Below are 24,840 nucleotides of genomic sequence, written 5' to 3'. Positions count from 1 at the left end.
GTGGATGTAATACTGTTATTTTCTCTTAGCTCTCCCATACAAGACTTAGGGAATCGGTGAGTGAAGGAAAGAAAGAAACTAACAGTACTTTTTATTTTAGCTTTGCTTGTTTTCTCTTTTATATTATTTATTTGGAAATTAAAATTTTTCTCTTAAAAGTATCTGTTTTAAAAGATACGGGTTTTTTGTTTTTTTTGGGGTTTTTTTGTTTGTTTGTTTTTTTGCATCTTCATAAGTGATGACTTGGTGAAATTAGTCATTTAAGATTGACAAAAATATGACAACTTTTGCAAAGTTCAAATGGACTTTTAATATTCAACACCAAAGAATTTTGCCTAATTAAAGCTTCTGTTTAATTAAAATCACAATGCACAGTCCTTCATTAAAATTAACACAGGAAAAGTTCTTTCTTGGTCCTTGGAGAGGATATTATATGCAAGCCCTGATGTGTGGGTTGCAAAATGTCACTGGAATTTATATGCATTACTTGTCTAATTGCAGTAAATGTAGCATGTCCAGATAGGTTTAGAGTGAGAAGGCTGTTTGTTACTTACTGGAAATCACTGGAAACCTCAGTACCCAGAGGCAGCTGTGCCCAGGTCCTTCACCTCTCCCCAGAGACAGCTAAGAAGACTCCTGTTGGACCCTGTCTCTCATGGCGGGAGCAGTAAACATGACAGGCTGTTGGGAGCCATCTGTTTAAAGTGGCTGCTGCTTTGTATGTGGCAGTGAACTTGAGATCAGTTTTCTGTCTTTCTTCATGGTAACAGTCTTATTTGGTGTCACAACAGGTGGAAGTTGATGGGTCGAAACTAAATGTGACCAGCACGTGGAACCTGGCTTCACCCTTATTGTCTGTCAGCGTTGATGGCACTCCGAGGACGGTGCAGGTAAATGTTCTGATGATTTACTTTGAGGGGTCCGTCAAGTCCAAAATCCTTACCAGCACCTGGGTGGTTAACACTGACAGAAGTGGCTGGGAGAGGCTGCATTTTATCCTGTCTCATACATTCCATAGTTGAAAACATTGTTTCGTTCTTCAGGGGATCTTGAAGCAAGTCTTATTCTGAGGAATGGATGTTTTCTTTTTTTCAGGCAATCCAGGAGTGTCAGTGTATTATTACTGTTGTACACAGAGCATCCTGCGTGTTTTTCTAAAAACATGGGAAGATAGCATTTTTGTTGCCATTGTGGGTTTTTAGTTATAAAATATGACTTTGTTACCTTCCTTTTCTGTGTGACTGAGATTGTGTACTGTTCGATCAGCAGAAATGTGAGCTGTTCAGATGGACTTGCCAGAACACCTTGATGCCTTTTAAAAATTCAGTGATCTTAACATGTTAACCTTTCTTTTCCCTGCAAAATACAATCTCTTACATTGAGGAAATGACTTGAAATCCAGAGTTGACTGAATATTCTTTGCTATCGGTGGCTTCCGTATTGAAGTAGAAGCTACAAAGGGAGGTGCTGCCAGAGTTCCTGCAGCTCACCTCCTAGTTGAGGGGGAGGGTTCCAGGGAAAACAAAACAAAGAACTCCACGTAACATGTGACGATCACATGCAGATAAAAATCCAGACCCCCACCCCCACCCCACAGTATTAAACGCTCATTCTTTTTGTTGTTGTTTTTTACAAAAATATTTTTGTGTTTCCTTAACTTGATTTTACACAGGAAACTGATTTTTAAAACCTAGAGAAGTCAACAGAATCACAGATCAAGACTTCTCTATACCAGATTCACATATATCTCTATTAGAGACAGAGGTAGTCTAGAAACTTCCTGGTAAATATTTAATGACTAAACTAATTTATAAGCCAGGCTTAATTGGTAGATTATCTTTATGGTTCTAACAAACATTGAATGTTCAGGACCGAGTCGTATATTTTGGCTTTGGTTTTCTGGCTTGCCCCAGTATATTTATTCTCTCATATTTTCTTTCATATTCTCATTATGAGGTGAAATACTTTGAGACCCTTGGAAAAAGTATCACTGCATAATTTCACACTACCTAGATCCATTCATTGTGTTTTCCAAAAACATGGTTTTGTGATATTTGTTTATGTATAATAGAATATGCTCTGCCCTGAATGTGCTGTGGCCAGGCAGCATTTTCTGGTCAGGGGACATAATATGACCCGCCAGTAGAGAGATACAAATTCCTACTACCCAAATTAGTGTATCATATTTTCAGCTTCCTTCTCAATGACTGTGCAGATAGGTAGCCTGATGGCACTTTTATATGTAGAGTTTCTAGCTAAATTAATACTGGATATGTATTTAGAATAATTCCCAGAAATATTTTCCCTATCATAGGGATACTGTTCAGTAAATCTTGTCATTCTTGTAAGTTCTTTGCTTAAAAAAAAAAAAAATTAGGGGCTTCTGGGTGGCTCAGTTGGTTAAACGTCTGACTTCAGCTCAGGTCATGATCTCACTGTTAGTGAGTTTGAGCCCCGTGTTGGGCTCTGTGCTGACAGCTGAGAGCCTGGAGCCTGCTTCCAATTCTGTGTCTCTCTCTCTCTCTGCCCCTCCCCTACTCATGCTCTGTCTCTTTCTCTCTCTCAAAAATAAATATAAATTAAAAAAAATTAATGTGAAATAAATGACCCCTCACGCAGACCCCCCTGACTCTGGAGAAGGGTGTTGCATCTAGTTAAGTACCATTTCATCAGAAGGAAATAAATTCATTCAGAGAGGTAAATGGTAGACTGGATAAAAACCAAACAAACTCATTGACCTAAAAAATGCTGAGGAAAGTTTTCCTTTCCAGAATAGATGGATTTTATTCACTCTTTATGGACATTAACATTCACTGTTGACTCTCTTTGTCTCTATAACGTGGTTCCCATGAAATTAATAACATAATGAGGGTAAGTAATACACAGTACTTACTGTGTATCAGGCACAGTTCTGAATGCATTTCATGTATTCATATCATCTTCACAGCAAGTGTATGAAGTGGGTACTATTATTTATACTTTTGTATATGAGGCAACTGAGGCTCAGAGAAAAGTAAGTGACCTCAAGGACACGAGGCTGATAGGAGGTAGAGCCAGGCAGGCTTGCTGTAGGACCTGTGCTGTTAAGCATTACACTTTACTGAGGCAAGCTAAGCAACTTCTCTGTGGTTACAAAGCTAGGAAGAAGCTAAGCAGAAATTTGAACCCTGGCACTGGGACCCCAGAGTGTGAGCTTCTAACCTTCTAACCACTGTGCTATATAGTACTTTTTGATTGTCTCCATCAGAGTTCTTCAGATAATAATGTACCTTTCCTTCATGCTTTAAGCCAATATGTTCAAACTTAGGTGTGCTTCAGAATCACCTGGAAGGCTTGTTAAAACTCAGATGGTTGGACCCACCCCAGAGTTTACTCCCACTTAGTAGGCCTGGGCTAAGTGTGCATTTCTAGTAAGTTCCCAGGTAATGGTGATGCTGCTACTCTGGGGAAAGCAGTCTGAGAACCATTGCTTTAAACCCTTGCAATCAGAGAATAAGCTGGGTGTGAGGAGCAAAAGTGAAGTGAGTAGGAGCCAGCTCATTGGAAGCCTTGCTAATTACATAATGAGGCCACTGCTTCACCCTTGGCCGGTGGGACTCGTGGACGAGTGTTCACAAACGAAGTGATGCTGTGGAGAGGATTGGGAGTTTAGGAAGAGCTTGGTTCAAGTTGCATTGTGGAGACAGGAAGGGAGGAGAATGAGACTGGACACAAAGAGAGAAGTTAGGATGCATTTCAGAAACAGAGGAGGGAAATCATCTTGTCTCAGAATGTTAGCTGTTCAGAGCATTGTGTGGGGAAGGGATTTGAAATGACAGGAGAATGAATGATGGCTTCACAGTGTTCTTTGTGGATTTCCCCTCCACCTGCCTTAAGCCTGGGCAGACCTTCAGGATTTGTGCCCAACTCCCTTTTCTCTGTGCTAACTTCTTGGGCTGAGTTCCTCAAGACTTCAGCTCAATACCTTCAAATAGATAGCTATGAAAATGTGGCTATGAGTTTCAAAGAAGAACTAGGATGGATATTATCACAGATGATTTTCAAGTGATTTTACAGTAATAATGGCTGGAGGTTTTTTTCCCCCTAGATTTTTGTGCCTGCATTTAAACTTTTTTTTATTAAGTATTTTATATCACAAATATGTATTGATCTATATAAAATCTAAAGAAAAACACAACAAAAACATTACCATCTGGATTAAAAAAGGAAAAAAAATTACCAACATTACTGACTTTCCTCTGCATTCCCCCTTACTTAAAATCCTTCCTCCTGCCCCAAGAGATAACCACAATCCCAGTTTTTAAATGTATCTCTCCCTTCCTTTTCTTTAAGGATGTCATATATACGTACAACTGTAAACAGTATATTGTATAGCACCATATTTCTGTGTGCTTCTGTGAGTTGCTTTCTCCTTCAGTATTAGGTTTGTGAGATTGATCATGTGGATGTATGTAGTTTTATTTATTTCCATGCTATGTAAGTCCTATTAATATACCACAATTTATTCTTTCTCCCCTAAGAAGATATTTGTGTTACTTATTTTGTTTTTAGAACAAACACTGCTTCTCTGAACATTTCTATGTTTCCTCTTGAAATCGTTTCTCCAAGGAGTATGCCAGCCAATAGAACAGTTGGCTTGTAAGGACCATGCATTCTTAATCCTACACAGTAATGCCAAATGGTTTTTCCTGTATGGCTGTACTAATGTATATGTCTACCAACATATAGAGCCTGGAGCCTGCTTCCGATTCTGTGTCTCCCTCTCTCTCTGCCCCTCCCCTACTCATGCTCTGTCTCTTTCTCTCTCTCAAAAATAAATATAAATTAAAAAAAATTAATGTGAAATAAATGACCCCTCACGCAGACCAACAGTGCTGCTGCTATCAATAACATGAATAATAATAAAACCTTATTGTATATTTACTATGTTAGGCACTGACTCTCCTATAATACCTCATCTATATCAAAGTATTTAATCCTCACACCAATCTAGTGTACTAGTATTACCGTGAATTTTGAGGTTAGGGAAACTTGAGGCCTATAGAAACTAAGTTGCTCACCCAAGGCATTCTGCTAATAAATGGAGGAGCCAAGATTTGAACCCAGGAATCTGTTCCTTTAACAATTTTGCTTCACATCCTAGGTAACCCTTGATATCCAGACTACTTATCTTTTTGTGGTTTTAATGTGGTTGGTAATGACAATGAGCATTTTAAAAATATATTTATTGTCAGTCCTGTTTTCCTTTCTGCAAACTGCCTGTTCATGGCTTTTGCCCATTTTTTCTTTTTATTGGAGCATTCATCTTTTACTTAATGATTCATAAAAGTTCATATTTTGTGAATCCCGATCCTCTGTTAGTGGCTCATGTAGTAATTCTGTGTTTAACCTTTTTAAAGAACCACTGTGCTGTTTTCTACAGCAGCTGCACCATTCTACATTTCTACAGTAATGCAGAAGGATTCCAATTTCTGCACCTTTTCACCAGCACTTGTTCTTTTCTGGTGGTTTTATTGTTCTTTTATAAAGTTACCCTAATGGGTGTGAAGTGGTAGTACCTCATTGTAGAACAAAATTTATTTAGATAGTTATTGAGAAAACATTCTGAGTACTTCCTAATATTTGTCTTTCTTTTTATCTGTTTTACCACATAAGTGCTTTGCTGCACAAATGAAACTTTGCCAGGGCAAATAGAAGGAACTTTTTTTTTTTTTTTTTTTTTTTTTTTTTGGTTTATTTTTTGAGAGGGAGAGAGAACAAGCTGGGGAGGGGTACAGAAAGAGGGAGAGTGAGAATCCCAAGTAGGCTCTGTACTGTCAGCACAAAACCCAGTGTGGGGCTCGAATTCACAAACCGTGAGATCATGACCTGAGCTGAAATCAAGAGTTTGAGGCTTAACCTACTGAGCCACTCAGGCACCCCCAATGAAAGGAACTTTTTTACAACTCTTCTTTTAAACTCACTTTCTCAGCTTATTCTTTCCTCCCCTGCATAAAATCACATACAGTTCTCAGTTGTATAGTTGCTACCAGGGAATAGGCAAGCAGTATTCTGTTTGGGAGAGGAAGTGTTTAAAAGTCTAGTTCAGGGGCACCTGGGTGGCTCATTTGGTTTAGTATCTGACTTCAGCTCAGGTCGTGATCTTGTGGTTTGTGAGTTCGAGTCCTGTGTCGGGCTCTCTACTGTCAGTACAGAGCCTGCTTCAGATCCTCTGCCCCCTCTTTCTTTGTCCCTCCCCTGCTCATTCTCTCTCTCAAAAAAATAAACATTTAAAAAAATAAATAAAAATCTAGTTCATTGTAATGTCAAAACTGTTAAAACCTCTCCTCCTGAACTCATTTCCACCTCAGACAGAAATTTTATAGGGAAAATGAGAGTGTTGCTTTCTTCCCTCTTGCTTTATATCCTCTCTCACTTCTTTTTTTTTTTTTTAATTTTTTTTTTTTAACGTTTATTTATTTTTGAGATGGAGAGAGACACAGCATGAACGGGGGAGGGGCAGAGAGAAAGAGAAACACAGAATTGGAAGCAGGCTCCAGGCTCCGAGCCATCAGCCCAGAGCCCGACACGGGGCTCGAACTCGCGGACCGCGAGATCATGACCTGAGCCGAAGTCGGACGCTCAGCCGACTGAGCCACCCAGGCGCCCCTATCCTCTCTCACTTCTTGTTTGCCATCTGAGGTCTGTCCAAAGTTTCAGTCTGGGGTAAAGAAGAGAGGAACATGGCAGGAAGAACTAGGTTGACCTAGCTAATGTAACCTGGCCCTCGTTACTTTGGAGGCATGTCAAACATCCAAAGTTGGACACTTGGCTGGTGTTCTCAAGGACACTTTTGTGGATTTGGGGGAATTTCTCACCTGTAGAACCCTTAAAGTCTGCTCTGTCTTTTCCAGCTGTCTTTTTCTAGATTTTTCTGTTGAGCAGGTTCTCTCATAACGACTCAGCCTTAGTCTTTTCTGTACAATCCACGTCTAGACCACAAGAAATAGTTACAAATCGATGCCTCACCATACTCTTCTCTTCCTGTTTTGTCACTAAAACAATTGCTGATCTTACCTAGATACCCCTCAAAATCCAGGAGATACATGGAAAACCAAGGGATTCTCATAAAATCCCTTTCACATAGCTTAAAATGTTCAACCTTGAGTTCTTAGCTTAAGAATTTAACTTAAAACAATTTTTAAATTTCTTTCATATTCTCTTGAGGTGGGAGTTGGGCACTTGTTGGTTTTGTGGTTTCCTAGCATGTTCTACTTGGTGTAGCCAGTCTAGTACACCAGTCTACTTTTGTGTAGCCAGTCTTATTCAAGAATATGTGAGTACTTAGCACCTATTTTATTTTAATTTAATTTTATTTATTTTTGAGAGAGAGAGTGTGGGGGAGAGAATCCAAGGCAGGCTCCGTGCTGTTAGCACAGAGCCCAATGTGGGGCTTGAACCCACAAACCATGAGATCATGACCTAAGCTGAAGTCAGATGCTTAACTGACTGAGCCACCCAGGTGCCCCTCTGTTTAGTTTTATTATTGAATCCCTGTGACTACGTGAAAAGTAGCAGTTAACAACTTCATCTGATTAAATGATCAAGTAGTTGGGGAGGAAGCATACCTTTGCTTTAAGAGTTAGCTCCCTATTCATCCAATCAAATCTAATCATATCACATTATCTTTTGACTTTCCTGGCGTTCCTTGGTAAGCCTCAGGAACTTGATATTATCTATTAATTCCTTTAAAAAAATTGTATTTTGGCATGTACTCTCATTTGGAAAATGAATTTGATAGGTTACTAACTTCCTTTAATCAGAATTTTCAGTTTTGATTTGACCTTCAATTCCCACCGCCATACTGAATTCCTGGCACATGTGAAGAACGGCTCATTAGCTGGAGGAAAGGATGAGTGGATGAATACATGGATAGTTATCTTGCATTTTATAATTTCAGAAATAAATCTGTCTTATCTATACTTTTAAGATTTAGATTTTATTTCTTCTAAGACTTTATCAAACTAAGCTATGTTCATAGGATAGCCTTCTTAGCTGTTTTATCAATTCTCTTTAGTTCTTTACTTTCCAACATTTGCAGAATCTGTACTCTTAGATAACATGGCAGCTTGATCCCCATGGATATGGAATCACATAGTATTTGTGAGTTCAAAGACAAATGAGGGCTCCCAAGGGTCTGCCCACAAAAGTATCATGCTTACCAAGTGAGTTTCTTTCCAATCAAGCAAACATCTTTCCTATTTTCCTAAGCTGTTTAAGGCCAACAGTATCTATAGGTATAGTAAAGGTTCACCTCAGACTGTTCCTGATTTCCCCTGTCTCTATGAGGGGAATGCGAACATTGGCACATTGCTTGAGCTGTATCTTACCCAGCATCACTAATAACCCATCGTTCAATTAAGTCTGCTGCACAAGCTCTTACTTCAGTTACCCACGCGGCTGCTTTTTCTCTTCTGATGTTTAGAAAATCCTATTTTTGGACAGAAGTTCTAATCATTATTAATAGCTTTAAGTATATAGCTAGTGATGCACGTATCCAAAAGGAGGAAGAGGAGGTCCTGTATTTTGAAATGAAGTAATTTATGCTGAAGAATCAAGGATATAAGCATTAAAAAACTCTTGGAGATACTTATAGGTCCTCTAGAATTTTTATAGGTTTTTAATCTATTTCTTCATCTAATAAGTAAGCCAAGTTTTCCTCAAAGAACATCATTCAAGGGAAATAAAATGATAGCATTTCGTAATTCTCTTTTTTCTTATATTGGGTATGTACCAGTGTTTTCCTACTAGTTCCCCATTGTAGATGTAGAGTCCATCAGTAATAATGTTTATACAGTAGATCTTAATGGTATAATCTGAGGACCTACAATCATTTCTCATTTTGACTATGGGAAGATAAAGTCTCATTAGTATGAGAGTAATTCCAAATCTCTAGTAATTCCAAATTACTGATTTAAAAAATTATAGAGTGAAGCAGCATTGTCCAATAAAATCTGTTAAGCCATATATGCAATTTTAAATTTCTTAGTAGCCACATCAAGAAAGTAAAAACAAGTGAGATTCATTTCACTAATCCATTTTGTTTAACTCCATATATCCAAAATGTTAGCGTTTCAACATGAAATTATCTAAAGAAAATTATTAATGTGATATCAGAAACAGCACCTATGCCTGAAATACGTATGCTAATATACCAATAATATCTTAAGCAACAGAATGATGAATGTGAAATGTGGCCCTACCAGAATGTTGTGTGTAAAGAAAAATAGGTTCCACAGCTTCTGTATTTAAATTACTTAATATTAATTAAAATGGAAAATGTAGTTTCTCACTTGCACTGGTCACATTCCAGGTCCCCAGTAGCCAAGTGTGGCTAGCAGTTACGGGTTAGATGGGTCACAAAACTTTTCCTAAATGAGAGTGCTCATAGAAGACAAAATGTACTGGTTTTTATGCACTCCCCTGTGTGTCCACCGCAGTTTTGGTTTTTATCATTTAAAATTAAGAGGAGATGAACTAACTTCATTTTTTAAACAGGAGACGAATTTCTTCTCTAGTTGACAACCTTTTCACCTTTTAACTTAGAAGTTTAGCAAAATTTAGGACTGTTTTTAATAAGCGGAATGATATCCTGCCTGCAGCATACAATTAAGTGTTGAAACAAAAGATACGCGGTGTTCTGCACATGTTGAACTCACTGTATTTTCTCCATACGCCGTAGCATCTCGTAGTGTGGAACATGCTGATCAAATAGAACTTTTTTTTTTTTTTAATTTCTGTGAATATACTCTCTTCCTATAAAGCATTCTTTTTAACCTCCGAAGAAGCTCTTCAGTTTTACTTTGAACAACTCACATAGTCTTCCGTTTCTTACAGTGTAATTTGTCTGGGATTTAATGTGTTGTTTCTCGTTAGCATTTTACATACAAGATTTTCGTTTTGCGTAGTCGCGTTGTTTGAACATTTGCGAGCAGAGCTGCCGACTAACTGGTATTGGCCTGTTTCTTTGTGTGGCATGATTTCTTCTCTCCACCTGCTCACAGCAGGTTGTCTACAGGCCTGAAGAGGAGCTAAATACTTTTGAAAATGTCTTGAGATCCCGCTAAGGTCTAACAATCTCTGCGTTTGTGTGATGTGAAGCTATTCATGATGTACCTTTGAAGGCTTTTTTTTTTTAATTTCTCATATTCTTGCTTAAATATTTTCAAGAGAAGATAAATTTATGATAAAGAACAGGAGAAAGCTGACTGCAGCACTAGCACATTCTACATTGAATAGGTCATTGATACTCAACTAAGTGGAACTAATTTTCTATGTTAAAGCAGACACATTTGGAATAGTGTCACACGAATGTCATGTTATTTACTACAGAATGCCAGATTAAATGGATTATTTGTGCATTGATTGCAGTGTTAAATAGATTACATGACATGATAACTTAAAATGCTCAGTGAGCCTGTGTAATACAGAATATGATATAAGCACATGAACCTGAAGGAACGGCTCTAATTGTGTTCGCAGATTGAATAACTATCTGTGGTACGTGTGCTTGCAAATGCTTGTGCAGAGTTTGAATAGAATTTAAAATTTTAAGCTTAACTTTCTTTTTTCAAAGAAAATGAATTGATCCTCGTACCTCTTTGAGTAAGGAAAGTTAAAAATAAGCTGTTTTCTTTTTTTGTTTTTTTTAGATGAAAGTAACAACCTCTGGGAACAAACTTGGGTTACAATAAATGTGTAAATGTATACAGATGCTATATAAGTGAATATAGATGCTAAAGTAAATATTTTAATGATATTTTAATTAGAAAATTAAATGAAGGGGCTTCCTTGTTTGCTTATACTTTGCCAGTACCAAAAAAAGTGGATTTGGAAGTGATCACCTTATGTTTTTAGTCCCAAAATAAATGTTTTCCATGGGTTTTAGATGTTTCTCCCCATCCCCTTAGAAGTAATTAGCTGTTATTTTGTACTATACACATGTGATTACTCTAGAGTTACCAAATGTAATATGGAACCATCTATTTAGGATGTATAGGATATATAAATATATAACCTAGAATAAGTGGAGGTTGGTATTTTTTTTCCAAAGAAGTAGGAAATAAGAGAGTAATTATTAACCATCTCCTTTTCACACTCCTGAAAATATCAATTACAGTTACACATCTTAGAAACAAGCCTGCCAGGAGAACAGAAATAACTCCTTTCACTATGCTTCAAAAAATTTAATCACAATTTAACAGCTGGGATGTATTTACAACTATAATTTAAAATATTAATTTTGACACATTTACCTGCTTTTGAAATGTAGTCTTAGAAGCTTAGTGTTTTTTTGTTTTGTTTTGGTTTGTTTTGGGTTTTTTGTTTGTTTGTTTTTTGTGTGTGTGTGTGTGTGTGTGTGTGTGTTTTGTCTCTAGTGGCATTATGATTTGGAGTTGCTTTTAAATATTTACTATAATGGGAAAATGTCCTGAATCTTCCCCCACTCCCCTCACGTATTCTTTTTCTCCTCTACTGTCTGTTTACTAGAAAATTATATTTTAGTAGCTGCCAGAAGAAGAGAATTTTCAATAGTATAAACACTGATTGTAGTAAATGTGGAAAATAATACAGGCAGCCACACTGGAGACCGATAAGACAAATCCCCCAGTAATGGCCTTTACAACATATTATCATGTTGGAAATCAGTGAGGGAAAAAGAAAACTATTACTATTTCTTCCTCTTACCGTTCAGTGAGATTACTTTTAAAGGTGAAATTGCTTCTGATTTTATTATACCAGGGAGATATTTTTGGAACATTTATTATTTTGTGAATGTTTTGCCTTTTTTGAGTGAACAAACAGCCTTGCTAATTTGTATGAATTTGGTTCTCACAAATGTTGAAGTCATTTTGATAATCAGTCTTCTTAAATATTCTTTTCTTTAAAGAAACAAAAAGGTGTGTATTTTGTAAATGTTGGAGCAGAGTATCAATATAAGAACAGAAGGAAATTTTTATCTAGCTATGAAGTACCACTTAAAATAGGAGAAGGGATAAAATAAAAACTTGGAGAAAGTATTTTAATAGGGATGGAATATATTTCATGAAAATAAAAGTCTTAATTTTTATTTTATTCTACTTTTTGTTATTAGCTAATCAAATGGTCCGTTCCTATTTGTTTTGGCATGCCTCAGACTGTTTGTAAGGTCTGATACTTTGTTCTTGGTGAACTCTAAAACCTAACTGTCTTAATTGTAAACTGTGGGAAAATTCTATATTCCTGTTTTGTGTACAGAGATCAATCTCGGTGTGGATGAAATTTTTTTTCCCTATGTTTCATTTTATCAGTCCTTATTGCTGAGCTGTATCAGATTTGGGTACTTCTTTTTTCTCTCTCTTCCTCCTGTCATTGTCCCCCTCACAACATGTACAACATTTGCTACAGGGGGATGTAGATACCAAACATGTAAACACATAAATAACGTAATTATTGTACTAAGAAGGTCGATAAAGGCTCTGAAACAGGATCATTCACAGAAAGTATGTAGAGGAGGTAGGGTGGTTAGAAAGTCATTTCCTGGAGCACCTGGGTGGCTCAGTCAGTTAAGTCTGACTTTGCCTCAGGTCATGATCTCGGCAGTTTGTGAGTTCAAGCACCATGTCAGGCTCTGTGCTGACAGCTCAGAGCCTAGAGCCTGATTCAGATTCTGTGTCTCCCTCTCTCTCTGCCCCTCCCCTGCACACTATTCCTCTCTCAAAAATAAATAAACATTAAAAATTTTTTTAGAAAGGAAAAAAAGTAAGAAAGTTTCTGAATAGCTAACATTGAGTGAAGACCTTTGAGGACAAGGGGGGCAACCATGCAAAAATGAAAAGTGTGAAAGTCCCAAGTAGCAGAAATGGTAAATGCAAAGGCCCTGAGACAGGAACAAACTTGGTCTTTGCAGAGGCCTGAGGGAAGACCAGCATCTTGAGTGTAGCTTAGGAGAGCGCAAGAAGGAAGCAGGAACTAGACCATATAGAGCCTTCGTAGGCCAAAGAGTTTGGGTTTTATTCAGTTCCAACTGTGAAGCTTTTGAAGGGTTTTGAGTAGAGGAATGATGTGATGTGATTTAAAATCACTGCTCTGGGGACGATGGACCACAGGGGACCAGTGGCAGAGGTAGGACAACCATTTTTATGACATTGTAGTCATGGAGGTGAGAGGTGCTGATGGCTTAGACCAGGAGTCGGCCAAATCCAGCCCACTGCCTGTTTTTGTATGGCCCACAAGTTGTGTGGTTATTTCATTTTTAAATGTTTGGAAAAAATTAAAAGAAGAATAATGCTTCATGACACATGGAAAGTATACGAGATTCAAATTTCAGCATCCACAAATACAGTTTTACCAGAATATAGCCACAATCATTTGTTTTTATTTGCTATGACTGCTTGTAGAATTTTTGTTAAGTAGAACCTTAATGTCCCAGTTTTCCAGCTATCTCACAGCAGTTCAATTGGCTTAGCAGTGGTAAAATTTATTGTGATTATTTTTTTAGCACAGAACCAAGACTTACATGTTCCTAAACAAGAAGAACCACTCTCAGCCACTGTTATCAAACATCGGATAGCTTTGAAAATTAGTTCATGCTGTAGATTTGATGTTTATTAATGAATTCAACCTAAAATTGTAAGACAAAACAGCACTTACATACAAAATTTATACTGTGGTAACATTATTTTGACAACAACTAACATTTGAATCACAATTAATGTCCAGCTGCTTTTTTTGTTTGTTTGTTTGTTTATTTATTTATTTATTTTTTGAGAGAGAGAGACAGAGCATGAGCAGGGGCGGGACAGAGAGAGAGGGAGACGCAGAATCCGAAGCAGGCTCCAGGCTCTGAGCTGTCAGCATAGAGCCCGATGTGGGCCTTGAACTTGTGAACCTCGAGATCATGACCTGAGTCAAAGTCAGATGTTTAACTGACTGAGCCACCCAGGCTCCCTTGTCTAGCTGCTTTTTACACTTCCCAGGCTGTTAGAAGATTAAAATAAGAAGTGAACTAGCTTCAGCAGCAGTTTTCAAACGTCAGTGCAAGAGCAAAGGAAATTTCCATATGTGAAAATCCATTTCACTGTACAATTGAGGATCTTCCACTCAGCCTAAAATTGGAAGTGATCAAACTGCAATGTAAATGCTAGGCTAATGGTGAATATCAAGAGAGGAATTTAACAAAATTCTATAAATCCCTTCCAAGCAACCACTATGCTCAAGTAATATCCCTTACCCATGGATTATTGTTAGTATTTGGCAGTACCTGTCTCTGGGAAAAGGTATCGTCAAAGATGAAATCAGTAAAATCTCACTGTAGGTCAGCATTAAACAGTTGTATAATTGCCATTGACTTTGGTGATAGGGAACACTAACTTTGAGCCCCAATTAAACAGAATTTTATCTCTAAATAAAAGAATTCCATTTTCCGTATTAGTATTAGCAAAAACTGGTGCTTATTATATTTGGAATGTTGTCCCCCCAAAAGTTGTGAAAATCTGTTTTCTCTCTTGTTCTCTAACTAGCTACATAATACCTTCAATTTTGCCTCACAAAGCCTAAAAAGTTTACTGTATGACTCTTTACGGAAAGAGTTTGCCAGTCCTTGGATTAGACTAAGATGGCAGCGTAGAGATGGTGAGAAGTGAACTGATTTGACATCTAATTGGGTAGGAAGGCAGCAAGGATCCACAGGTTCAGATACTTGAGTGTGAAGGAAGTTAAAGAATGAAGGGGTAAGCAACCGAGTGAACAATGGTCTTACTTAGGTCGGGCAGTGGGGGTGGGGGCGGTTAGGAGAGGAACAGGTTTGGAGAGGCAAATCAGTAATTCTTTTCAGACTTGGTAGGTTTAACATGTACATTACATATCCAAGTGTTGATGTCCAGTTAACTATTGACTGTATGAGCCTTGAACTCAGATGACAAATGGGAGTTGAAAACACAAATTCTGTAGTCATAAGCCTGTAGATTTTCTCTCAAAGCATGGATCTGCCACAAAGGAAAGGATGAAATTGGATCTGTATCTTACACCATAAACAAAAATTAGCTTAAATGGATTAAAGACCTAAATGTAAGACTTAAAACCATGAAACTCCTGGAAGAAAATGGAGGCCAAAATCTTCATGACACTGGACTTGAGAATGATTTCTTGGATATAACACCAAAGTCATAGGCAACAAAGACAAAGACAGATGGGACTACATCAAACTAAAAAAACGTTTGTGCATCAAAGGACACAGCAGAGTGAAAAGGCATCCTACAGAATAGGAGAAAATATTTGCAAATCATAAATCTGATAAGGGGTTAATATCTAGAATATATAAAGAACTCCCACAACCTAAAAAAAAAAAAAAAACACCTGATTTAAAAATGGACAAAGGGCTTAAATAGACATTTCTCCATGATGATATACAAACAGGCAATAAGCATATGGAAATGTGCTCAATATCACTAACCATCCTAGAAGTGTAAATCAAAATGACAATGAGATATCATTTCATATCCATTAGGATGGCTACTACCAAAAACAACAACAACAACAACACACCCAGAAAAGAATAGGTATTGGTGAGAACATGGAGAAATTAAAATACTTGTGCATTGTTGGTAGAAGTGTAAAATGGCACAACTTGAAAACAGTATGAGGGTTCCTCAGAATATTAAGAATAATACTACCATATGGTCCAGCAATCTCACTTCTAGATATATATCTGAAAGAATTGAAAACAGGGTCTTAAAGGGGTATTTGCATACCCCAGTTCATTGCAGCATTATTTAGGATAGCCAGGAGGTAGAAGCCACCAAAATGTTCATCGGCAGATGTATGGACAAATAAAATGTGGTATATACATACAGTGAAATAATTTACAGCCGTAAGAAGGAAAGAAATCCTGTCACATGCTGCAGCATGATTAAACCTTGAGAACATTATGCTGAATGAAATAAACCAGACAAGAAAAGACAAATACTGTATGATTCCGCTTAGATGGGGCACCTAAAGCAGTTGAATTCATCGAAACAGAAAGTAGAATGGTGGTTACCAGGGACCTCAGGGAAGGGAAAGGGAGCGTTGTTGTTTAGTGGGAATAGAATTTCAGATTTGCAAGATGAGAAAGTTCTGAAGATCTGTTTCACAACAGCGTAAATATACTTAACACTACTGAACTGTATACTTTCAAATTGGCTAAAAGGGTAAATTTTGTCATGTTTTTTTACTATAAAAAAAAAGACCCTGTTCACTGAAAAATCATAGGAGCCAAAGCAATTTTTAAAAAGAAATATGAAGTTGGGAGAATTATGCAACCTGATTTCAAGACTAACTATGAAACAGCAGCGTCGAGACAGTGTGGCATTGGTAGTTAGATATGTAGAACAGAAGAAAGTGTAGTAGATCCACATATAGATCAATTAATTTTTGGCAAAAGTGCTAAGGACTTTTAATGTGAAATTCTCTTAAACGGTACTCAAACAGCTGTATGTCCATTTTGGTGAATAAAATGACCTTGTGTATTAGACATCAGATCAATGGTGGCCTGGGGGGCAAGGACCAGGATTGGAGTGTAAATGGGCAGGAAGAACATTTTGGAGGTGTTGGAAATGTTCTCTGTGTTGATTGTGGTGGTGATTTCTCAAAATTGTCAAAAGTCACTGAATTCTGTTCTTTAAATAGAATGCAATCTTTTGTACCTAAATTATGCTTCAGTGAAATTGATTTGTTTTAAGATGGGCATCAGGATTGGGAGGAAGAGATGAGATTACACAGGGGAAGAGCATGATGGAAAAGAGAAGAGAGTTGAGGACTAGGCCCTGGGGGCACTCCTGCAGGTAGAAATTGAATGAAGAGGTGAAGCTAGCAAAGAAGGCTAAGAAACAGCTGCCAAGGAGGTAGGAGATAAACTAGGGGCATGGATATCCTTGAAGCCAGTGAAAGAATTGTGTTTGGGAAAGAGAATCATTGACTGTTTGTAGTGTTGCTGGGTAAGATGAGGACAAAACTGACTGATAGGTAAAGCAACATGGAAATCATAGGTGATCTTGATGAGAATGATTACAGATGAATAGTGGGGGGGAAACAAATGGAAATGAGTTCAAAGGAGAATGGAAAGTGACAAAGCAGAGACCAGGAAGAGAGACAACATTTTAAGGAGTCTGGCTTTAAAGGAGAAATGGGATAGTAGCTTGAGGGAAATGTCCGTAGAATTTTTTTTTTATTCTTTGCATTTTATTTCTTGAAGGAACAGGATGGTTTGTCCTATACAATTTTCCATGGTCAGAATTTAGCTGATTGCATTCCAGTGGTATGGGTTAACATGTCCTCTCTCCTTTGTTTTCTAGAAATTGATATTTGGATCTAGAGGAGCAATCAGATTCAGGTGCCATTATCTTTGGCAAGACTGAGTCATAAATGCTGTGGTGTGCCTCTGGAAGAGGCACATAATGTCTGCTTACTTCTCTGTTGATGCTCAAGCTTCAATCAATAAATTCGTTAAGGTTTACAAAACGATGATATTCCAATGTTGTCATTTCTTTAAATTTATTACCAGGATTAATTCTTTAAAGAGAAGCTCTACCTCACCTACTTCTTGGGTTATCCAGCAGATCAGTTTTCATAGAAAAGGCAAGACAAATGCTGGATCCTTTCCTTTTACTTCTCAGTTCCCAAAGACTTGGTTCCCTATCATTCTCCAAAAGTGACTCACTTAGGGTGTTATTTTGTTTTTGTTTCCGGTATCTGTTTTGAAGTCATGGGTTTAAACATACTTGGCTTTAATCCATTGCAGTTATAACCTTAGTGATGTTCAGATTTTGCCATCTTTGGCCAGGGACTTTTCTTCAGGTTGGCTTCTAAGTCCCTTTCGTGTGACTCCCTCCGTCTTTGATAGCCCCCTTGCTTTCTGAAATGACAAGATGTAACAGCCTCATTTCTGCCTCAAACCAGGGCTAAGCTGTTCTGCCAAGAAGCCTTGATTTCTTGGAGTGGGAAACGGTATTTGTAGGCAGCATTTGGGGTGCTAGGGACATTTGTTGCCACTGGGCCTCTTCAGTGTTTCTGGAGAGGACTCAGAAACCATGCCACCACTGCCATCTTCCCAGAGTATAAGGGCCATAGGCCATACTTTTCAATCAGAAAATTTCTCATTCTGAACAGCCGTTATGATTGATACTGTTGCTGCCTTACAGTAATTAATTGTGCTGCTTCTGTCCTGGTAAATATGGACTGGATTCCAGATCTCTGCCTTGAGCTTCTGAGGAAGGAAGATTCAGCTACTGCGGGGATGAGTCCTGGGCTGATAGTAATGGCGACGCTTGCACTGAGTGTTTTCCTCCCTACTCTTAAAATCTCAGCAGTGCGGAAGTCAGCGTATTATTGGATTGCCTATCCTCACTCTATCACACGCCTTTCCCTAATTTCTTGGCAGCTACACTTCTAACTCTCCCTAGCTAAAATTTCCACTAGACAGTTGAAGATTGAGAGAGCTGTAGGTCACTGTTCTCTTTCATAGTATGAAAAAAATTCAGAATTCTTGATGAAGATTGATTTAAATCTTTTCCGTTTCTGCGGCACTGACTTGCATGCTGTTGGGATTAAGGAGGAAATGCTAGAAATGGTCCTTGTCCTTAAAGGACCCACCATCTAAGTGATGATTTAGCCTGATGTTGTAGAGATATTCCATCCCACATAGTGGGGATATCCAAACCTTGCACAACTGCTTGGGTTGGAATTCTTATTTTCCTAGTGCAATATAGGCATCCCTGTACCTTTGATTTCCTCATAAGTAAAACAAGATGAAGATTTTGAGATCTGTTTGCTTTCCAAATTCTAAGTTTCTGTGAATGAAACAGGCTTAGTTCTACTGTTGGGTTTACCTCTAGCATTGGAGCCCTACTAACCTGGTGATTGCTACCTGCTGCCTTTTCCTTGTGCTCCCAGCCCACCTCCTCCTCCATTCCGGTATACCCTCAACCTCACATTAGACCATCAGTCTTTCTAAAACAAACATGTTACTCCTCAGTTTTTAAGTATAAGAACTTCGTAAAGTATGACTCTGTGCAGGATGGGACTTGGCTCCCTAATTTCTTCTTGGTTTCCTTTCTTGCCCCTTCCCTCCATCAACCAAACCTATCTCTGGTCATATACTGGACTGTTCACCATGCCTTAAAATCACCGTGCTTCTTCTTAATCTGAAATTTGCATAAACAGTCCCATCTGACCAAAAGTGTTTCATTTATTACCCTTTTGGAGAATGCTTGCTCATTTTTGAGTACCCAACTCTAATGTGTATCTGCAAGTCTTCCTTAACCTTTCTGGGCATTTAGCTAGTCTGGCCTCTTATCCTATAATACTTTGTACATTTTGTACTATGGATTTATCATATTGAATTATAATTTATTTTATTTATTATTTTTTAATGTAATCTCTATCCCCAATGTGGGTCTCAAACTCATGACCCAGAGATCGACTCACGTGCTCTACCAACAGAGCCAACCAGACGCCCCTATGATTTCTTTTCAAATTTTCTTCTTTCATTTGGTCTCCCAGAGGATGATTCTTAATTCAACTAGCAGTGCTCAACTCAATAGAGTGGATGGATGGATGGATGGGTGGATGGATGACCAAAGTACAAGTGCCAGTGTCAGAACCCATGATTCAAGACTCAGTTTTTAATCCCTTAGGACATTGAGGGAAATAAATTACTTTATTTCATTCTGTATTATTTCTCTTTTTGCCTTTATTAAGTTATGTATGTCCATTTGGAAGAATAGGAATAATAGGTAAGCCAAAAAGAAAGGCCAACTAATATCTTCCACCCAGAAATAATAGTTGACTGTTTTATGTGCATTATTTGTGCTAGAATTTTATCTTGAACATATAGAAGCTTTTAACATGATGTATTCTGAACATACCATTTTGATTTTTTTACACTTAGAAATACACTATAAACATTTTTCATGTCTCAAATTTTTTAATGGCTGCATGGATTATATCATAATTTATTTAACCAGTTTGTTTTATCATTTAGATTGCTTGAAATTTTTAGATTCTGGAAACTGCACTACAGTGTCATTTTTGTAGCTGTGGATTTTTTTGTGTGGGGTGTGTGTGTGTGTGTGTGTGCTTCCTATTCATGACTTTTTCCCTTAGGATAAATTCTTAGAAGTGAAATTAATGGATAAAAATACGGATTTTGAGTTTTCTCCACCTTGAGTGTGCTGGTCAGATAGCTTTTTTTTTTTTTTAATATTTATTTCTGAGAGAGAGAGAGAGAGAGAGACAGCGAAAGAGACAGCACGAGTGGGGAAGGGGCAGAATGATAGGGAAACACAGAATCTAAGGCAGGCTCCAGGCTCTGAGCTGTCAGCACAGACCCTGACATGGGGCTCAGACTTGGGTTCATGACCTGAGCCGAAGTCGGACGCTTAACTGACTGAGCCACCCAGGCACCGTCAGATATTGTGTTGAGTCACTGGAGGCAATATTTACAGGTGGTGTAACCAGTTGTCATTGTACACTGAACTACTTTCTTTCTTATTGATCTAACTTCCCTCAATCAAGGACCCAAGGGCTCAGCTTGAATTCTGGAGATTTGCTCTGTGTTTTATGACTTGGGTGATCTTAAAGATTGGAACTCGTAGGGGGTGCCTGGGTGGCTTGGTCGGGTAAGCATCCGACTCCAGCTAGGGTCATGATCTCCTGATCTGTAACTTTGGGCCCCACGTTGGACTGTGTGCTGACAGCTCAGAGCCTGGAACCTGCTTCGGATTCTGTGTCTCCTTCTCTGCCCCTCCCCTGCTCATGCTCTGTCTCTCTCTGTCTCAAAAATAAATAAACATTAAAAATATTTTTTAAAAAAAGATTGGAATTGGTAAACCTGCACTTGTTAGAAAGGAATACTATTAGGATATGTCTGTAATAGTTCACGGCATGGAGTTGATTGATGGCCACTACTCCCTCGAGGGCCCCATCTGGGAACTTTAAAAAAAATGTATAGCTACGTAGTTAGAATTGCTTTATTTTTTTGTGTGGTCTTTGAAGCCACTGGGCCCTCTCTGAGTAGCACAGGGAAGAAAGAATTTTTAAGAACATGTTAGGAATAACACAGCAGTTTTATGGGTGAGAATTACCTGAAAAAAAAAAAAGGTATAATTTACTTTTTGTGAACTATTTAGTCATCATTTCTAGCAAACTAAAATTCAAACAAGATATGCATAAATCATACTGTATTCATTTTGAACTTATTTTATTTACAAATAAATGCATAGCATAGAGGTGCTTTTTGACTACTCTCTGGCCATAGAAGAATTGTGTTGTCTCTCTTGTCATTTTAAACAAATGCTAACTTACTTTTTATAACAAGTTTATTGAGATAGAATTCACATACCACATGGTTCACCTAGAGTGCACAAGTCAGTGTTTTTTATTTTCATCACAGAGTTGTGCAGTAGTCACCACAGGCAATTGTAGGACATTTCCACCAATGTGGAAAGAAACCCCATGCTAATTAGCGGTCATTTCTTATTTCCTCCTAGTCCTCCTCCCTCCCTCTTCCTTCTCTCCTTCCTTCCTTCCCTCTCTCCCTCCCACCCTCCCTCTTTCTTTCTTTCTTTCTTTCTTTCTTTCTTTCTTTCTTTCTTTCTTTTCTGGAATTTGATCTGTGCCTTATTCCTAATTTTTTTTTTTTTTAAAGTTTGGTAAAAGTGTGACCACTTCCAGAATTAGCGTGGCATAAAAATACTTAGACCAATCGATAAGTAAATTGTCATTTGACTGGAAACATAAGTTCTTTATGAAACCCTTAACATATATTTACTTTCGTATATAGACTGTTATCCAAGAAAAAATGGTAAGTTAAGAGTTCAGATTTATTAGATAAGCCTTGACTTGTGGGCTTTGGAAAGATGTGGAAACTCTTACTGAAGAATTTTTTTCTTACTTTTTTTCCCTAAACTTTTCTTCCTGGCTTTAACGTAGGCTTACTTCTTGAGTCTCAGTCTGTCAAAATGTCCCACGTAAAGCATTGCAAAGAATAATTTTTTATTGTATCTATTACTTAGGTACAAATTTCACTTCTTGAACTTGTGCCAGATGATTCTTCCAAAGATGTCTGTCTGTCTGTCTGTCTCTCTCTCCTTTTTTTTTTTTTTTAAGTTTTTTTTAAACGTTTATTTATTTTTGAGACAGAGAGAGACAGAGCATGAACAGGGGTGGGGCAGAGAGAGAGGGAGACACAGAATCTGAAACAGGCTCCAGGCTCTGAGCGGTCAGCACAGAGCCCGACGCGGGGCTCGAACTCACTGACCGTGAGATCATGACCTGAGCCGAAGTCGGACGCTTAACCGACCGAGCCACCCAGGCGCCCCTGTCTCTCTCTCTTTTTAATGTTTGTTTATTTTTGAGAGAGGGAGAGAGAGTGCAGGTGGGGGAAGGGCAGAGAGAGGGGGACAGAGGATATGAAGCGGGTTCTGTGCTAACAGCAGAAAGCCCAACATGGGCTCAAACCCATGAACTGTGAGATCATGACCTGAGCTGAAACTGGACGTTTAAACAACTGAGTCACCCAGGTGCCCATCGAAGATGTCTCTTGTCCAAGCATGAGGTCTAGTTTTTTCTGGAGCAGTCTGAAGAAGCCTTAGGGGCATCTTCTCTTTCCTGGACAACTTTAATGCATCCGTGGAATCTGCCACCCTTTCTAACTCTTCCAGACTTGGCCTTGGCAATCTCTGCCATTTGGCATTCTGCTCTAAAGTTATAAGCATGTCTCTTTTTTCAGTAGGACAACCAGAGTTTATGCATGTCTTCATTACTTTCATTCCTAATTGTTGACAGGTCCGTGAAGCCCCAAGTTTCACTTTTTTCCCCCTAATTTCTTGGGTCATCAGAAAATTTTTTGAGTCGTTTCCTTGACCAGTGGTGTAATTTACCCCAAAGAAAAGATGTGATATTTGGTGTATTCTTAGGCACCCTGTCGTAACCGAGGAAGTTGTGATGACCGGAAAGTCTCTGGGGTAGCTGCGGATCTTCTGCAAAGAACAGGCAAACTGCTCAGCTGCTTCCTGTCTCTGTGGATTTGGTCGTTCTGGACATTCCATGTTAAATGGAATCGTAGAACATGTGGTCCTTTGAGACTGATTTCTGTTGTAGCATGTATCAGTACTGCATTCCTTTCTATTGCCGAATAATATTCCATTGTATGAAAATACCATGTTTTGTTTATCTGTGTACTGGTTGATGGACATTGGGTTATTTGGCTATTCAGAACAATGCTGCTACAAACATTCATGTACACATTTTTGTGTGGATGCGAATTCATTTTATACTTCTTTTTTTCCAGTGTCTTTCTCGAGAAGCAGGTGGAAACATGAGCATTCAGTTTCTTGGCACAGTGGTAAGTATGAAAGAATTATTACTTTGTATAATCATTTAATTTACAGAGAAACAAAAGCGTTCAAATAGCTTTAGCCCATGTATTTGAACTTGCCTTCATCATGGTTTTATTTTACTATTAAATGAGGTATCTTTGTATAAGAAAATACATTCTTTAATGTGTTCGTCACGTTTCCGTGATAGAATAGTTTTAGCTATTTCTTTTTAGAGAGAAAATGTTTTTTTTTATTATTATTTGAACTTTGTTGAGTATTTCAAGTGCTTTTTTTCTACTGAAGATTTTCTCTCTGTTTTTATTATAAAAATAAGAACATATTATTTAAGATGCTTTTGAAAATAGTGACCATGGCTTTTTTCTCTTTAGTTTTCCTTCTAGCTTTCTCTATCAGGTCCTTTCAAGTACACATCTCTAAGGGAACTGAGACATAATTTTGGATCTTGATTTTTTTCACTTAAGATCCTATTAATCATTTTCCATATTGCTAGAAAATATCAGCATCATTTTACTGGAACTGTGTTTAACATTCTGATGAGTAGTTGTGACATATTTTCTTATCCATGAATCCCAATTGTTAGGTATTTAAGTTACTCCTCGTTTTTGCAATTATGAATGGTGTTCTAATGAACAACTTAATGGGTTTTGCTTTTTTGACATTTTGAATTATTTTCAAGCATGCTCAGAAATGTATGAAATATATCTCATTCTAAATAAAATCATGGCGCGCCCGTGTGGCTCAGTTGGAAAAGCATCTGACTTTGGCTCAGGTCATGATCTCACGGTTTGTGAGTTTGAGCTCCACATTGGGCTCTGTGTTGTCCGTGCAGAGCTTGCTTTGGATTCTCTCTTCCTCTCTGTCTCTCTCTGCCCCTCTCCCACTCATACTCTCCCTCTCTCTCAAAAATAAATAAGCATTAAAAAAATTTTAAGTGAATAGAATCAAAACCATGAATAATTTTATGGCTTAGTACACATTATCAGTTACCTCATATCTCTTTAGAATGCCCTTCGTCATGTGTCAGCATGCCACTTTGCACTCTCACTAGTAGGAGTTATGATTTTTAAAAGCATTGAGCTTTATCTATGGAAAGCAATTTACAGTTACTATTTTTACTTTTAATGTAAAAGTAACGAGCATAATAATCATATCATTAGTAGTATTAGTTATAATTTTCAAAATAATTTAACTGTTAAAAAAGGTAACTTATTTATTTTAATTAGCATTTCTGTTTACTCCTTATGTATTCGAATGTTTCTCCATGTATTCATTTGCTAGGTATCATTTATAATCTGTAAAATGTCTGTTCATAGTTTTGGGTACCTTGTTCAGGTTGTAAATTCACATTGGATAGTTCTGTTTGCTCTGTGAGTTTATTGAGAATATCAGAGGAGAGGCCTGTGGCGTGGATCAAAGGATAAGTGTTTTTGTAGTCATGGAGATA

The 24,840-nt window shown here is 37.8% G+C and overlaps 1 protein-coding gene and 1 pseudogene across 5 annotated transcripts in view; one reads left to right on the top strand and one right to left on the bottom strand.

The window, feature by feature from the left end:
* The window catches only part of PCCA (propionyl-CoA carboxylase subunit alpha), a 413,570-nt gene that overhangs the window by 318,293 nt on the left and 70,437 nt on the right, over positions 1-24,840 (top strand). For all 5 annotated transcript variants that reach the window (XM_053890918.1, XM_019443967.2, XM_019443966.2 and 2 more), the window contains 2 exons: positions 792-890; positions 23,348-23,401. In XM_053890918.1, the coding sequence (XP_053746893.1) occupies positions 792-890; positions 23,348-23,401 (153 nt within the window). The remainder of the gene's footprint in view (positions 1-791; positions 891-23,347; positions 23,402-24,840) is intronic.
* LOC109264110 (39S ribosomal protein L47, mitochondrial-like) lies at positions 21,882-22,772 on the bottom strand (annotated as a pseudogene).

This window comes from Panthera pardus, unplaced genomic scaffold (genome assembly GCF_024362965.1).
Source record: "Panthera pardus isolate Hobbes unplaced genomic scaffold, ASM2436296v1 HiC_scaffold_1, whole genome shotgun sequence".
NCBI classification, from domain to species: domain Eukaryota; kingdom Metazoa; phylum Chordata; class Mammalia; order Carnivora; family Felidae; genus Panthera; species Panthera pardus.
The sequence above is the reverse complement of the archived record's forward strand: the minus strand, read 5'-3'. Positions and strand labels throughout refer to the sequence as shown.